This window comes from Microcaecilia unicolor, chromosome 3 (assembly GCF_901765095.1).
Source record: "Microcaecilia unicolor chromosome 3, aMicUni1.1, whole genome shotgun sequence".
Taxonomy (NCBI): domain Eukaryota; kingdom Metazoa; phylum Chordata; class Amphibia; order Gymnophiona; family Siphonopidae; genus Microcaecilia; species Microcaecilia unicolor.
The window spans coordinates 61,717,576-61,734,216 of NC_044033.1; the positions used below are offsets into that span (position 1 = coordinate 61,717,576).

The 16,641-nt window shown below is 42.6% G+C and overlaps 1 protein-coding gene across 3 annotated transcripts in view; it reads right to left on the bottom strand.

Annotated features, from left to right (window-relative positions):
- MIA3 (MIA SH3 domain ER export factor 3) overlaps nucleotides 1-16,641 on the bottom strand; it is a 237,758-nt gene that overhangs the window by 116,720 nt on the left and 104,397 nt on the right. For all 3 annotated transcript variants that reach the window (XM_030195990.1, XM_030195989.1, XM_030195988.1), the window contains exon 8: nucleotides 11,178-11,199. In XM_030195990.1, the coding sequence (XP_030051850.1) occupies nucleotides 11,178-11,199 (22 nt within the window). The remainder of the gene's footprint in view (nucleotides 1-11,177; nucleotides 11,200-16,641) is intronic.

Sequence of the window (16,641 nt, forward strand, 5' to 3'; positions counted from 1 at the left end):
CCATCAAACACATGCTTTTTCTGTTGCAGGAATAGGTCCCAGGACATTTAAGACTTTGTGCTAATACTCAGCAATTTAAACAATTCTTAAAGACCCGCTGTTTTTTTTTTAAGAGCATTTTTGGACGGATGAAGTTTATTGAACTTTACTGGAGTTTGTGACTGTATTTAGAAATGATTGAACTGATGTTGTTTGTTTAATTTTATGATTTTAAATTATCTATGTTTGATTGTGACCCACACTGGTTAAAGCAGGATACAAATGTAAAAAATAAAAATAAATTGGCCCAGAGAACCAGCAAGGAAATCCATGGTGGCCTGAACCTCGACTGCCTTGGTTCCCTTTCGACAAGGAGACTGCAAGAAAAGAGGAGCGACCGAGCAAGAGAAGTCCAACTTGTAACCTTCTCTAAGAATATCCAGGACTCACTAGTCTGATGTGATTTTCACCCACTCTTCCTGAAACTCCTGAAGATATTCTCTCACCGGAGGAAGAGAAAAGTGGACCAACCTGGCATCATCGTGATACTTTGGAAACATTGGGCACGCTAGCTGACAGAGAAAGACTTCCTGTCCACAGGAAAGGAAGACTGGTGTGCCTAAAAGCAGGACTTCTAACCATATTGCTGATGATCAGGCCAGTACTGTCTGCTGTCTCAAAAATCAAGAGCCCCCTGAAGACAGACGACTAGAGGTTTTTGGTTGTCCTCTGGCAACCACTGTGGCTTAGTTTTCCCCAGTTCTTTCACCAAGTTACTGAGATCTTCTCCAAACAGCCATTTGCCCCAAAAAGGCAGATTAACTAGACGTAACTTTGATGCTGCATCCGCTGTCCAATGCCACAACCAGAGATGCCGACATACCGTTACAGCCAAATACACACTGCGGGCCATAATGTCAAAAATAGCATCCACCAAGTAGGCCAACCCCACTTCCAGCTGAGCGTTATGGCACCAGTCTTGTGTTGTCAACTGCTGATGCCATTTCAGGCATGCTCCTGCCATGAATGAGCTGCACACTGTTGCTTGAAGGCCCAAAAAGGCCACTTCAAAAGCTTGTTTCAGTAAGCCTTCTAGTTTCATATCCTGTAGGTCTTTTAGGGCAATGTCCCTTCCAATGGCAAGGTGGTCTTCTCAGTCACCACAGTAACCAGGGAGTCCACCCTAGGAAGCTGCAATTTATCTTTCTCCTCCAAAACTAACAGATAGAGATGAGCCATGATTCTTCCCACTCTCAGCCCAGCATCTGGCGAGACTCATTCTGCTGTAATCAGGTCCTGAATGTCTGGATGCATTGGGAAGGCCTTACAAGGACCTGTAACCCCCCCCCCCCCCCCCCCCCCCCCCCCCCATAAATGACAAATTTATTTTTATGTAGGTATTTATATACTGCCTAGACCTAAGTGGTTTACAATTTCTTACAGCTACTGGCACTGTCCCAAATGGGCTCACAATCTAAGTAATATAGTGTAGCTGGGACAATGGCAGGCTAAGTGACTTGCTGCAGAGGAAATTGAACCTGGTTCCCCAGATCTCAACCCACTGTCGACTACTAGGCAGTAGCAGGAATTGAACCTAGTTCCCCAGGTACGCAACCCGCTGCACTAACCATTAGGCCACTCCTCCACTCCAATGAAACTCCTGACACCAAAGCAGAAGTCTCCTCAATAGAAGCACTGCCGGTGTATCAGAAATAAGAGTACTGAGCTCCTCTTTATGAAACAACTTCAGTACTTTTGGATCATCCCCCTCCTCAGGAAGGAGCTCTCCTTCCTCTAACAGCTCGTTCAAGGATGACTCCTCTGAATAGACCAAGGCCAAATCAGGTAAGGAGAGAGAAGCAAAGATATTTATTTGTAGCAGTTGTATCCCACATTTTCCCACCAATTTGCAGGCTCAATGTGGCTTACATTATGCCGTGATGGCGATCGCCATTACCGGGTATAGAATTACAAATGGTATTGCATTAAGGTGCTTACATACATGGTAAAGAATACATTATGGTAATTTCATAGAGGTTTCTGAATGATAGAGTGAGTTGTAACATAAGTTAGGTCATCGACTATAGAGAGATCATTTTCAACATATGAAATAGAGTGGTAATGCGTATTGTGTAGCTTTCATTAATAGCAGTGAGGTTAAACACTCAGGTGACAAGAGTTCGGTTTTGTCTAGTTCATGTAAAGTCTAATTATTTTGTATATAGGATGGATCGTTATGGTAAGCCTTCTTGAACAGGTCAGTTTTCAGTAGTCTGCATTGTTTTTATGGCCTTCGGTAATGCGTTCTATAGTTGCGTGCATATGTAGGAGAAGCTGGATGCATATGTGGATTTATATTTTAGTCCTTTACAGCTGGGGTAGTGGAGGTTGAGGAACGTGCATGCTGATCTTTTTGCGTTCCTAGTAGGCAAGTCTATGAGGTCTGCCATATAGGCCGGAGCTTCCCCATGAACGATTTTGTGGACCAGGGTGCAAACTTTGAATGCAATTCGTTCTTTTAATGGGAGCCAGTGTAATTTTTCTCTTAGGGGCTTGCGCTTTCGTATTTCGTTTTCCCAAATATGAGTCTGGCTGCTGTGTTTTGAGCAGTTTGAAGCTTCTTAATGACTTGTTCTTTGCATCCGGCATAAATAGCATAGACCTCCAGGAGTGGGCAGATGAGGCTAACTGAGATCTCTTAGGAGCCAGAGGGGCAGCACCCTGCAGCAACTCCGACTGTCCCTGCTTCAGTAAATATTGATTACTGAATATCTTGTGTAAGAGCAATATAAACTCCAGAGAAAACAAAGATTCCGATGCAGCTGAATGCTGTGTTGGGCCCTGAGGCTGTAAAATGGTGGCTGTGCTCAGCACATGATCAAACAGAGGCTGCTCCTCACTATTAGTCAGCCCTAACAAAATGGTGCCCATTCCTGTGCTCTCCTGCATCAAACTGTGCGCTGGCCCTACCAGACGCCCCAAAAGCCCCAGCATATTCCGATGCTGCGCCAAATCTGAAAATGTATTGCTGCAGACAGTTTCCTCCAAATCCTTTGGGATTACTGGTTTGCACTCAGTGCAACGCCCAGACACCAGTCGGAAAGTCTCACAGCGGGAACACTGCTAACTGCCTACATGAGAGTTGCCATTCACCCTGACTGTCACAAACACAGCACAAAGATCCACCAGTGGAGATAGAAAATACTGAGGACCTGGACTGGATACCAAGAGAGATATGTCTCAGCTTAGTTTTCAGTTCTCTATCTCCACCTGCTGGTTGATGGACACAACTATATCACAGGTTCTGGAATACTGGAAAGCTACATAATGGAAGAGGTCATACACATGGGCAGGGCTCCCACTTACAGAATACTGTAAGTTTTATGCAGCCCTGCCACCTTTACATGACCACTGCCATGACTGAGGATGTGTTAATTTAAGGGCCACCGATACTGAATTATGCTAGTAATACTTCTAGAACAGTTTTACATTTTAATAATGGAGGTACCTATTTATAGAATTGCCCTGTAAGAGATTTTTGTCATTCTCTGCTCTGTACCAAAATCTGTTGGGATTCAAGTGTGGCAAAAAAATTAGCTGCTAATAGCAACCATAAAAAGTGTTTTGACAACTAGCTTATTTAAGATGGCTATTGGACCAGCCTTTAACAAGATTTCTGTGGTTTTGAAAATAGCTAATCTCATTGGAATATCAAAAGTTCTCAATCTTTGCTCATGCAATCATTCACATTCAAATGCATATAAAATTAATATTTGAAACCTAAAGCATTCCACAAAGCACTATGCAAAACCATGAATGTCTAGAGGGCAGAGAAGCACAAATCTATCTGTTGTGGTCATTTGGCTATACACTCATGAACACTTGGTCACCAAATACTTTATGGCTGCCACTGATTTCTGCCACATGATCTCTGAAACTCTATGGTCATATGGCTACTAACTAATGAAAACCAGTTGTCAAATTAAGGGAGTCTTTTACAAAGGCATGCTACCGTTTTTAGCAAACGCTGATTAGTGGGCGCTAAACGCTAGAGACGCCCATAGGAACATATGGCGTCTCTAGCATTTAGCGCACGCTAAAAATGCTAGCGCTTCTTTGTAAAAAGGGCCCTAATTTTTTTTATTGTGTTCACTAGGTTTTGACCACAATGACAAAAAATGTTATAACCCATGAACCATTAGCACAGGCAAAAACTGAAGAGTATAAATATCACAACACCACAATGTTACCTAACCTTGCTACTCTCAAATTTTAATGATCTGAAAATCAAAAGTATATTCATTTCCATCAGGCTCCGCAATCTCCTACACCCCCACTAGTTAAGATGTCTTGTGTTCCTCCCCTTTTCTCAACTGCAATGGCAATTCTGCCCTTTTGTGACATCAAGAGTGGGCTGTAAGTGAAGTACACCACCAGGGACAAGTAGCTCCTGAAGGGTTACACCAAAGGGGGCCATCCAATTAGGAGCTACTGAGAGGCAGATTAATTTTGAGATATGGGGTTTATAAGCTTGATTTGCTCCATGGTCAGGGGAGGGGCAGAGTTCTGAGTAGCTGGAAGGGTTGTCTGTGTGGGATGAGCATTGACATTAGCTATACTGGATTTTGGGATAGTTTTGACAGGAATGCTTTAGCTTTAATAATTTAATAAGGGGTCCTTTTACTAAGCTGTGGCAAAAAGCAGCCTTAGCGTACCCATATGCAGGTCTTTCCCATGCACTAAGGCCATTTTTACTGCAATTGTAAATGGCCATGTGCTAATGTTTTAACATTCACGTACTAAACCTGGGGGAAGGCAGACAATTGCTCAAAAGCTCATGGTTCGGAATAAGGTATCTTTCAAAGATATCACCAAAACAGGGAAGATAGGGTATCCCAATAGTGAGGTTGCAAAAAAGACCATAGTAGATCACGTGTCCTTAAATAAAAATAAAAATCAGAGAAAAGATTGCAAATTAAAACTGTCAAGTATTGAGCATTATGTAAATAGGAACAAACATAGTTTGAAATGTCTATATGTGAATGCCAGAAGCCTAAGAAACAAGATGGGAAAGTTAGAATATATTGCACTAAATGAAAAATTAGATATAATAGACATCCTGAGACCTGGTGGAAGGAGGATAACCAGTGGGACACTGTCATACCAGGGTACAAATTATATCGTAGAGATAGGGTGGATAGAATTGGTGGAGGGGTAGCATTGTATGTTAAGGAGGACCTTGAATTAAATAGACTGAAAATTCTGCAGGAAACAAAAAACATCTTGGAATCCCTATGGATTGAAATTCCATGGATAAAGGGGAAAAAGATAGCGATAGGAGTGTACTACCGTCCACCTGGCCAGGATGAACAGACAGATGTACAAATGTTGTTGGAAATTAGGGAGGATAACAAGCTGGACAACACAATAATAATGGGTGATTTCAATTACCCCAATACTGACTGGGTAAATGTAACATCAGGGCATGCTAGGGAGGTAAAATTCCTTGACGAAATCAAGGACTGCTTTATGGAGCAGCTGGTACAGGAGCAGACAAGAGAAGGAAAAATTCTAGACCTAGTCCTTAGTGGAGCGCATGATCTGGTGCGGGAGGTAAAGGTGATGGGGCCGCTTGATAACAGTGATCATATGATCAGATTTGATATTAGCTTTGGAGTAAGTATACACAGGAAATCCAATATGTTAGCGTTTAACTTTCAAAAAGGAGACTGATAAAATGTCAAGAACGGTGAAAAAAAAACTTAGAGTGGCTGCGAGGGTCAAAAATTTACATCAGGCGTGGATACCATCCTGGAAGCCCAGGCCTAATATATTCCATGTATTAAAAAAGGAGGGAGGAAGACCAAACGACAGCCGGCATGGGTGAAAAAGTGAGGTGAAGGAAGCTATTAGATATAAAAGAAAATCCTTTAGAAAATGGAAGAAGGAACTTACTGAAAATAATATGAAACAGCATAAGGAATGTCAAGTCAAATGCAAAGTGCTGATAAGGAAGGCAAAGAGGGACTTTGAAAAAAAGATTGCGTTGGAGGCAAAAACACATAGTAAAAAGTTATTTAGGTATATTAAAAGCAAGAAGCTGGCAAAAGAATCAGTTGGACCGCTACATGACCGAGGGGTAAAAGGGGCAATCGGGGAAGACAAAGCCATAGCGGAGAGATTAAATGAGTTCTTTGCTTCGATCTTCACCAAGACTTGGGAGAGATACCAGTGCCAGAAATGGTATTCAAAGCTGACGAGTCAGAGAAACTACATGAAATCTCTATAAACCTGGAGAATGTAATGAGGCAATATGACAAATATAAGAGTAGCAAATCACCTGGACCGGATGGTATTCATCCAAAAGTACTGATAGAATTGAAAAATGAACTGTTGGAACTATTGTAATATGTAAGGGAAAATTAGGTTCTTACCTTGGTAATTTTCTTTCCTTTAGTCATAGCAGATGAAGCCATTACGTATGGGTTATGTCCATCAACCAGCAGGGGAGATAGAGAGCACTCAAACTTTCACAGTGCCCTCTTGGCCAGCTAGCTCCACTGCCTCTTCAGTATTTGAAGCTTCCAAAGCAGTATGGCAAACCGCAATGGGAATCACAAGAGCTTTCCTCACAGCGAACGATGGCCCATCACAAGGGCATGAACTCATAAAGGAGGGAATGCACATCCTCCTGGAGGGAATAAACTCATCCTCCTTATTGTATAAGTGGAGGGGAACACACGCGCCTCCTGGAGGGAATCACACATCCTCCCAACACACTGGAGGGAATAAACTCATCCTCCTTATTGTATAAGTGGAGGGGAACACACGCGCCTCCTGGAGGGAATCACACATCCTCCCAACACACTGGAGGGAATGAACACATCTTCCTAAATTTAAACTGAACATGAATCCTGAAGATTGTTTTCCAACTTTCTCCCAAGGAAGGAACTTCAGGAAATTAGAACAGAACCTGAAAAACAGATTCACAGCATACAGACAATCATACAGGGAGGGCTCATGGCTTCATCTGCTATGACTAAAGGAAAGAAAATTACCAAGGTAAGAACCTAATTTTCCCTTCCTTGTCATCAAGCAGATGAAGCCATTACGTATGGGATGTAACAAAGCAATCCCTAGATAGGGTGGGAACAAGCCACACCACGCGCTAGCACTTGTGCACCAAAACGCGCATCCCTCCTGGCAGCCACATCCAGCCTGTAATGTCGGGCAAAGGAGAGCTTAGAAGCCCATGTTGCTGCACTGCATATCTCTTGAAGAGAGAGTGCTCCAGTTTCAGCCCAAGAGGAAGAAATCGCTCTAGTAGAATGCGCCTTAAAGGCTACAGACGGAACCCTGCCGGCCAGCAGATAAGCTGAAAAGATAGTTTCTTTGAGCCAGCGGGCAATAGTGGCTTTAGACGCTGGAGACCCTCTGCGAGAACCGGATAGCAAAACAAACAGATGATCAGAAGTCCTGAAAGAGTTAGTAACTCGCAGATACTGCAGCAGAGTCCTGCGCACATCCAAAAGGTGCAGCTGCCCAAAAGATTCTGGAAACTCTTCCTCTGAAAAAGAGGGCAAGAAAATGGGCTGGTTTAAGTGAAAGGCTGAAACCACCTTAGGCATAAAGGAAGGCACGGTCCGAACCGTGACTCCGGACTCTGAAAATTGCAGAAATGGGTCTCTACAGGACAGCACCTGGAGCTCTGACACCCGTCTCGCCGAGGTAATGGCCACCAGAAAAACGGCCTTCAGTGTCAAATCTTTCTCCGATGCTCGCCGAAGCGGCTCAAAAGGAGATGCCTGCAGGGTTTTCAAAACTAGTCCCAGGTTCCAAGCTGGACAGGGTGCTCGCACTGGAGGTTGGAGCCGAAGCACCCCTCTAAGAAACCGTGCCACATCTGGGTGAGCAGCCAAAAACACGCCTTCCACCTTACCACGAAGGGAGGCCAACGCTGCCACCTGCACCCACAGGGAATTATAGGCCAAGCCTTTTTGTACACCTTCCTGCAAAAAGTCCAGAATCGGCGAGACAGGAGCCCGCATTGGAGCAATGGCTCTGGAAGCACACCAAGACTCAAACAGGCACCAAATCCTGGCATAAGCCACGGAAGTGGACCGCTTGCGGGCTTGCAGGAGAGTGGAAATAACTTTATTGGAATAACCTTTATCCCTCAATTGCGCCCTCTCAATAGCCATGCCGTAAGACCAAAGCGGCCGGCGCCCTCCATGGCTACCGGTCCCTGAGTCAACAGGTTCGGTACCAGAGGTAACGGCAGAGGAGCCTCCAGGAGCATCTGTCGGAGGTCTGCATACCAAGGTCTCCTTGGCCAATCCAGGGCGATGAGGACCACTTCTCCTGGGTGCAGCCGAATCCGCAAGAGCAGGCGCCCTATCAAGGGCCATGGGGGAAACACATAAAGTAGACCCGGAGGCCAGGGTTGAGCCAAGGCATCCAACCCCGCCGAGCGAGGATCTCTCCGTCTGCTGAAGAAGCACGAGACTTTGGTATTGGCACTTGTCGCCATTAGATCCATCACGGGCTTGCCCCATTTGGCACAGATCTGCAGGAATACTTCGTCTGCCAGATTCCATTCTGCTGGATCGATCTGATGCCTGCTCAGATAATCGGCCTGCACATTGCTCTGACCTGCAATATGAGCTGCCGACAGACACTGAAGATGCAGCTCGGCCCAGTGGCAAATCAGTTCGGCCTGCGCGGCTAGTGCTCTGCACCTTGTTCCGCCTTGTCGATTTATATAGGCCACCGTTGTCGTGTTGTCCGACATCACTCTGACAGCCAATCCTTCCAGGGTCACTTGAAAGGCCAGAAGCACCTGAAACACCGCTTTCAACTCTAGGCGGTTGATGGACCACTCCGACTCCTCGGGTGTCCATAGACCCTGGGTATGCTTCCCCTTGCAATGTGCGCCCCAGCCCTTCAGGCTGGCATCCGTTACAACTAGGCACCAAACGGGGAGCGTCAGCGGCATTCCTTGCCGCAGCATGCTGTCCGAGAGCCACCACTCCATGCTGAGTCGGGCCGCAGGGAGCCAAGTAAGTCTGCATTGGTAATCCTGAGAAATAGGAGACCATCTCCGGAGTAGGGAATACTGTAGAGGTCTCAGGTGCGTGTGAGGAAAGCAGAGGTATTGAAGACTCCGGAGGCTCAGATGAGTGGGAAAGGCAGGGAAAGGGCGAACCTATATGCCTGCATCCACTGTTGGTGGGAAAGGACAGGGAAAGCAAGGCAATATGTCCACATCCACAGAGGTATGGGTAAGGCAGGGAAAGGGCTAACCTATGTGCCTTTAAAGTGAAGCTGCTATAGCCTCCAACACCCCAGTTAACAACTGGCAAGCCAGGAACCACCTCCCGGCAGATTTTTCTGGAGCTCGAACAAGCTGCAGCCACCCTGCTAGGGGAGATAGAGAATACTGAAGAGGCAGTGGAGCTAGCTGGCCAAGAGGGCACTGTGAAAGTTTGAGTGCTCTGTATCTCCCCTGCTGGTTGATGGACATAACCCATACGTAATGGCTTCATCTGCTTGATGACAAGGAATTTATCTTTAAAATCGAGTGTGGTACTGAAAGATTAGAGGGTGGCCAATGTAACGCCATTATTTTAAAAAAGGTTCCATAGGAGATCCAGGAAACTACAGACCGGTAAGCCTGACGTCGGTGTCGGGAAAAATGGTAGAGACTATTATAAAGAACAAAATTACAGAGCATATTCAAAAGCATGGATTAATGAGACAAAGCCAACATGGATTTAGTGAAGGGAAATCTTGTCTCACCAATCTATTACGTTTCTTTGAAGGGGTGAACAAACATGTGGATAAAAGTGAGCCGGTTGATATTGTGTATCTGGATTTTCAAAAGGTGTTTGACAAAGTACCTCATGAAAGACTCCAGAGGAAACTGGAGAGTCATGGAATAGGAGGTAGTATCCTATTGTGGATTAAAAACTGGTTAAAAGATAGAAAACAGAGAGTAGGGTTAAATGGTCAGTATTCTCAATGGAGAAGTGTAGAAAGTGGGGTTCCCCAGGGGTCTGTGCTGGGACCGCTGCTTTTTAACATATTTATAAATGATCTAGAGATGGGAGTAACTAGTGAGGTAATTAAATTTGCTGACAACACAAAATTATTCAAAGTTGTTAAATCGCAAGAGCATTGTGAAAAATTACAAGAGGACCTTACGAGACAGAGATTGGGTGTCTAAATGGCAGATGACACTTAATGTGAGCAAGTGCAAAGTGATGCATGTGGGCAGTTTACAATAATAAAATAGAATAAAAACAAAATTATTAAAAGGAGAGAGATAGTTACCAATAGGACAGAAAAATTAGACAACTCCATATTAAAAAGGAGAAATTCTATCTCATATAGAGTATTAAAGACTTTTTCCTATCCCTTTCCCTTCAGTTCTTACAGGTCACAGGTTAAAACTCAGGTTAAGCTCTATCGGTAAACCTACAGCACACACTTTGAAGTCTTATTGTCAAAAGGAGCTTCTTATGCCTACCACCCCTCTGGAGCTTCAAGTTCTGCTAGCCCAAAAGATTGGTACAGGCTGGCTGAGTAACCCATGTATGCTAACTGGCAGAATGCATGGAAGTATAGTAACAGCCACTAGCTTTCTTTCATCTCCTCATTCCTCCTCAGCTTTTCCTCCATTGCATATACAAATATGGTGGTTTAGTTGATTGCCACTACGGAGATTTATTGTCTTACCATTTACTTCTCATAAAGGACAATAAAGGCCCAGTGACACAACTGAGACTTAACCCTGCCTCCTCTGCTGATCAGCCAAGCAAACAAGCAGGTTGAAGGTTTCCTCAACAGTACCAATTTAATATGTTTTTATTTGCTCGCATTTTGAGGCATTTTTGTTTCTCCAATGTCTCCTTTATGGAGACTATCGCATAACATAACATATTTGGAATTACAACAGAAGAAACAATGTAACTATATATAGCAATTACACAGTGTGATCACTACCATATAGTATTTTGCTTCTTGTCTTATGGATGGTAGAACAGTTTCAAAATAATTGAATACAGCTTTATTTATGGAATAGGGTGAACAGTAGATGTGAAAATGCATGACAACTTTCTAATGCAGCTATGCACCTTTGTAATGCAAACATTAATTTAAAAAAAAGTATAAAACTGAAAAAGCATGAAGAATCCTACCTTGATAAACTTTGCTCTTGACCTAAAGTTGGAAGAGAAAAAGGATGTGATCATTGTCACAAAAGTCATTAACCCCGTAATTTCATTTTGAGAAGGTCAGTAGAAGGGATACCTTGTAAAGAAACCAATAGTAATAGTGCTCCTCTACTGACCTAGTGCTAAAAATCAACCATTATAAGGCATGTTAAAGGGCGATTTAAAAACAGCTTACAATATTGTGAATGGGGCCTAAAATGCACTTCCATGGTGTGGAATCTGTGTAGCTTGGTGATAGTCTACAAAACATGCCTAGCAAAATTCTAAGTAAAAGATCTAGGTTAATGCCCTAATTTAGGGCTCGTGAACCCAACTGACTGGTAGGTTAATAACCCAACTATTTAAGAGGCACAAATGAAATACTCCACTCAACTTTTCCTGTAACTGAGACATTCTAGTAAGCATATTCATGGAAAAGGCTGAAGTTTTTTTTATTAACCAACATACAATTTTACCCAGAAAGGAAGATGTAAGTGAACATTTGATCTTCACACACAGGAGGAGCTGCTAAGATTTGCCAATATGATAATGATATTAGCTAACAAAAAAAACAAAAAAAAAACAACCGCCTCAAGATTTTAACTCGTTAGTATATGACCCCTGCTCAATTCCACAATATCAACCAAGTGTATGGTCCCTTCTGTTGGAGAAGATATGGGGCACTTATTAACATATGTATTGGGAGTGCCTGTGATGCAACCATTTGCGGAGTAAGTGCCGCATTGCTCTGCTCAATGATCTGACCCTTACCATGTCTTTGCTCAGTCTACGGATCCTGAGCAGGATATAAAAACTCAAAGAAAATAGCTAATTGCCTAATGGCCATGAAAATTGAAATAGCCTTTGAATGGAAGAAAAGCAATATGCCATCCATACATAAATGGAAGCAAATATTGCATCAAATTATATTAACGGAAAAATTAACTACCATAAGATTAGACACTTTTAAAGTTTCAACTTGGTGGGCTTGCTGTGAAAATATCTGCGCAGTGGCTAAATATTGTATATCATATATCGTTTAGAAGGGGAGGGGGACGGATGTTGGGCTTGGAGTGTTGGGGGGGGGGAGGGGGGGAATGAATTAACAGAAAAGTTGTTTGGAAAAATATTGGGTGGCAGCCAGGAGAACCCTGTGGAAGTCACCAGACACTCTTCCTATCAGTGTGTGGGCAGGCGTATTTACAGAACATGGTTCTCATGGAGATCCTGAAAGGAAAAATGAAAGAAAAAATGGGGGACGACCAAATCAAATTCCAACTCAAGGGTAACTTATTTATTTGAATGTAAAAAACAAATGAATGATAAAACTAAAATGGTCCTTCTTATTGACAATCAACTTGTCAAAACTCAATGCTGTCATGCATTTCAGCGCAGAAGACGTGTGCCTCAGGAGTCATAAGTAATTCGGTCTAGTTGGTAATACAAGGGCTTCAGTCAATAAGTCCAAAACAAAAAGAAGCAATGCTGTGGATAGCTTTAACGCCAGACACTTTTTCTACAGCTGTTATGTGCAGTGATCCTTATGATTTTCCTGCATAGATAATTTTGAAAACGGACGTCTCTCTATATTGCTGTATCACAGATTTGTTTCTGTGCCCTGATGGTGCTACTTTTTATATTTGGACTTATTGACTGACATCCTTGTATTAGCAACTCAACCGAATTACTTGTGACTCCTGAGGTAAGCACCTTTTGTGCCGAAACACAGGATTGCACTGAGTTTTAACAAGTTGATTGTCAATAAGAAGGACCAATTTTAGTTTTATTGTACATTTGTTTTTTTACATTCAAATATTGGAATTCGATTGGTTGCCCCCCATTTATTTTCCATTCTTGGTGCACTTGGGGGAATCTTCTTTTTTGTATAAATATACTCGTGGAGATCCCTACAGCTATTCGGCTGAATAAGAAACCAACGTTCAGTCTCAATGGAATATTCTGAATACCTATCTGAAATGTTGCTAATGGGAGTATATGAGGGGGAGGGGTGGGTTGAGGTTCATAGAGATTATTGTTTGGTTCATGTTCTATGCTTGTTAAGTGCTACCATTTGGTTATGATCACCACCAACTATCTTGTGGAAGTGATGTGCTTACATTTGGCTGCATTTGCCTTTCTTGTCAAACTTCAATAAACACATTAATTCAAACAATAGGTAAAGCTATGATTATTTAATGACATATTGTATTTTGGACATGATAATATAAATCTAAATCTAGCTTTGACTTTGGTATACTTTTATTTTTTCTAATAAAATATTCAAGCTAACTTCTAAGTAATGCAAATACTCTTTTAGAGTTGTATTTATTACTTTCATCTTAGATCACATTTTTCTACTTTGATAGGAGAGCACTGTGCCGATTTCAAGCAACACTATTCTTCACTTTTCTGGATTTTATATGTAAACTTTCACTTAATATTGTACGTTTCACTTTTGCACTTCTTTTAGTATATTTATGGCACACACACTGAGCACTCAGCATGATCATTACTTTTGTCTCTTTTAGAAAAATACTAATTTAAAAAAAATGTATAAATAGGTCAATGGTGAAATTAACTATAAACTACCTAACAAAAATTATAAATAACTGATTAAATATATGAAGTGTGCTCAGAGCCTAGTGCTCTCCTATTGGAAAATGACCAACCATCTCATCATTGCACATACATCAGCCACACGATTAAGAAAAATAAAGTTGAAAAAAAATAACATTCGGCTACAGTGGATGGAGGCTCCCCTCATGTAACATTGGCTCTACGCCCATCATGATGTTGAAGATCTGAGGTCTACAGTACTTTTCATGTTTGAGGAGGGAATGTTTCACAAATATTACAAGCTAAGAAGCAGCGTTTTATATATCAGTGGGATACAATACAACTGCGGGTCTTAAGAAGGAAGCTGAATGGCTTTCTCCATTTTAAGGTTTGAGTTTTGTTGCAGCCAATAATCATTGGAACAGAGTGTCTAACATTATTCATGGGTGGCTCCTTCTATATAAAGTTGGTGGTTATGAGCCATTACTAGTTCATGAACCCGGAAATGGTCTCCATCCTGATGCAGCTGAGGAAATGATCATATTTATGAACATACTGAGTGGGTATAATAAAGTTAGTGTTAAATAATTCTTTAGGATTAATTTAATTCAGTAGCTCAGGCATATTTATATTTTTTTCTTGATTATAGAAGCTTTCCATCCCCCTGAAGAAGCCGGGATAGTGAAACACAGGCTGTGTCAGGGAAGGAGGAACTTCATGGTGAAAATTTTAAATACACGATTGTTGAAGTAAGGGAGGCAATCTTCCATTCCATCGTTTGCAGTGGTTGCAAAACCAGTGTTTTGAATACGGTCATCATCATTGATTTCATCAACATCAGATAAGTGGATTAATTGGCTTTTTCACCTTTTAGAATTGACTATATAAACATTAGAGTAAATTGATAAAGAGGACATTGGTTATAAAAGGATCCACTGGTGCGCGATGATGGGATGGTTGGTTGCTTTCCAATAGGAGAGCACTAGGTTCTAAGCACACTTCATATATTTAATCAATCAGCTATTTTTTTTTAATTTAAAAAATTTTGTTAGGCAGTTTCTAGTTAATTTCACAACTGACCTATGTATGCATTTTTTTTAATTACTTTTTGCGGTGAATGCAATTTTTTTACATATTAAGACCCATGAGTTAGTTTAAGAAAAATAACACGCTTTATTAATATACATCCAATTGAGGTACCCTTTCAGGCTTATTTTCAAAAGAAAAGGATACCTATCTTTCGACACAAATCGGAAGATGGGCGTCCTTCTCACAGGGTCGTCCAAATGGGCATAATCGAAAGCCGATTTTGGGCATCCCCAACTGCTTAGAGTGGAGGAGTAGCCTAGTGGTTAGTGCAGAGGACTTTGATCCTGGGGAACTGGGTTCGATTCCCCCTACAGCTCCTTGTGACTGTGGGCAAGTCACTTAACCCTCCATTGCCCCAGGTACAAAATAAGTACCTGTATATAAGTAAACCGCTTTGAATGTAGTTGCAAAATACCACAGAAAGACGGTATATCAAGTCCCATTTCCCTTTCCCTTGTGGGGATAACCAAAAGTTCACGGGGGGGGTGTCAGAGGCGTAGTGGAGGCAGGACTTGGGCATGCCTAACACATAGGTGTCCTCGACCCATAATGGGGAAAAAAAGGGCGCACTTGGACGACTTTACCTTGTCCTGTTTTTCTTACGACCAAGCCACAAAAAGGTGCCCGAACTGACCAGATGACCACTGAAGAGAATCAGGGATCACTTCCCCTTACTCCCCCAGTGGTCACTAACCCCCTCCCGCCCTTAAAAAATATCTTTTAAAAATATTTTTTGCCAGCTCAAATGTCATACTCAGGTCCATCGCAGCAGTATGCAGGTCCCTGGAGCAGTTTTAGAGGGTGCAGTGCACTTCAGGCAGGTGGACCCAGGCCCATCCCCCCCTACCTGTTACACTTGTGGTGGTAAATGTGAGCCCTCCAAAACCCACCAGAAACCCACTGTACCCACAATCTAGGTGCCCCCCTTCACCCGTAAAGCTATGGTAGTGGTGTACAGTTGTGGGTAGTGGGATTTGGGGGGCTCAGCACACAAAGTAAGGGAGCTATGCACCTGGGAGCAATTTCTAAAGTCCACTACAGTGCCCCCTAGGGTGTCCGGCATGTCAGGGGGACCAGTGCACTACAAATGCAGGCTCATCCCACAACCAAAGGGCTTGCATTTGGTCATTTCTGAGATGGGCGTCCTTGGTTTCCATTATCGCCGAAAATCAGCAACGACCAAGTCTAGGGACGATCATCACTAAGGACGACCTAAATGTCAAGATTTGGGCGTCCCCGACCGTATTATCAAAACGAAAGATGGACGTCCATCTTGTTTCGATAATACGGGTTTTCCCGCCCCTGGATCGGGACGTTTTGCGAGGATGTCCTCAGCAAAACTTGGGCGCCCCTTTCGATTATGCCCCTCCACATATTTTATGCTATTTACCTCTTTAGTTGTTTCCTTCCTTTGTAGTTTTTGCATTGGGATGCACAAACTCCAGTTCATTTCTTTCAGAAAGGTTGTTTAAACTGAAGGCGGGATGCAGAAGGGGAGAAAGCTTACATTCAGAGGAAAAGTGTGTTTTTTTTATTTCACAATGCACATGTTCAGAGGGAATTCCCCAAGCTAACACGTGGTTTGAATTTTATCTGTGATCCCTGAGGCAAGCGCTCTTTGCGCCAAAACACAAACCGTGTCAGGTCCTTTGTGCAAGTTGTTTTATTAAACGTCTTCAACATCATCTCCCGAGTTGGTTTGTATATCAGTCAGCCTCTACTCTTGTTGGTTTGCTTTACTTTCCTGCCCCTTTGGTCTTAAACTCAAGTCCACCTTTTTTATGTAGAAATATTTTTTTTTATA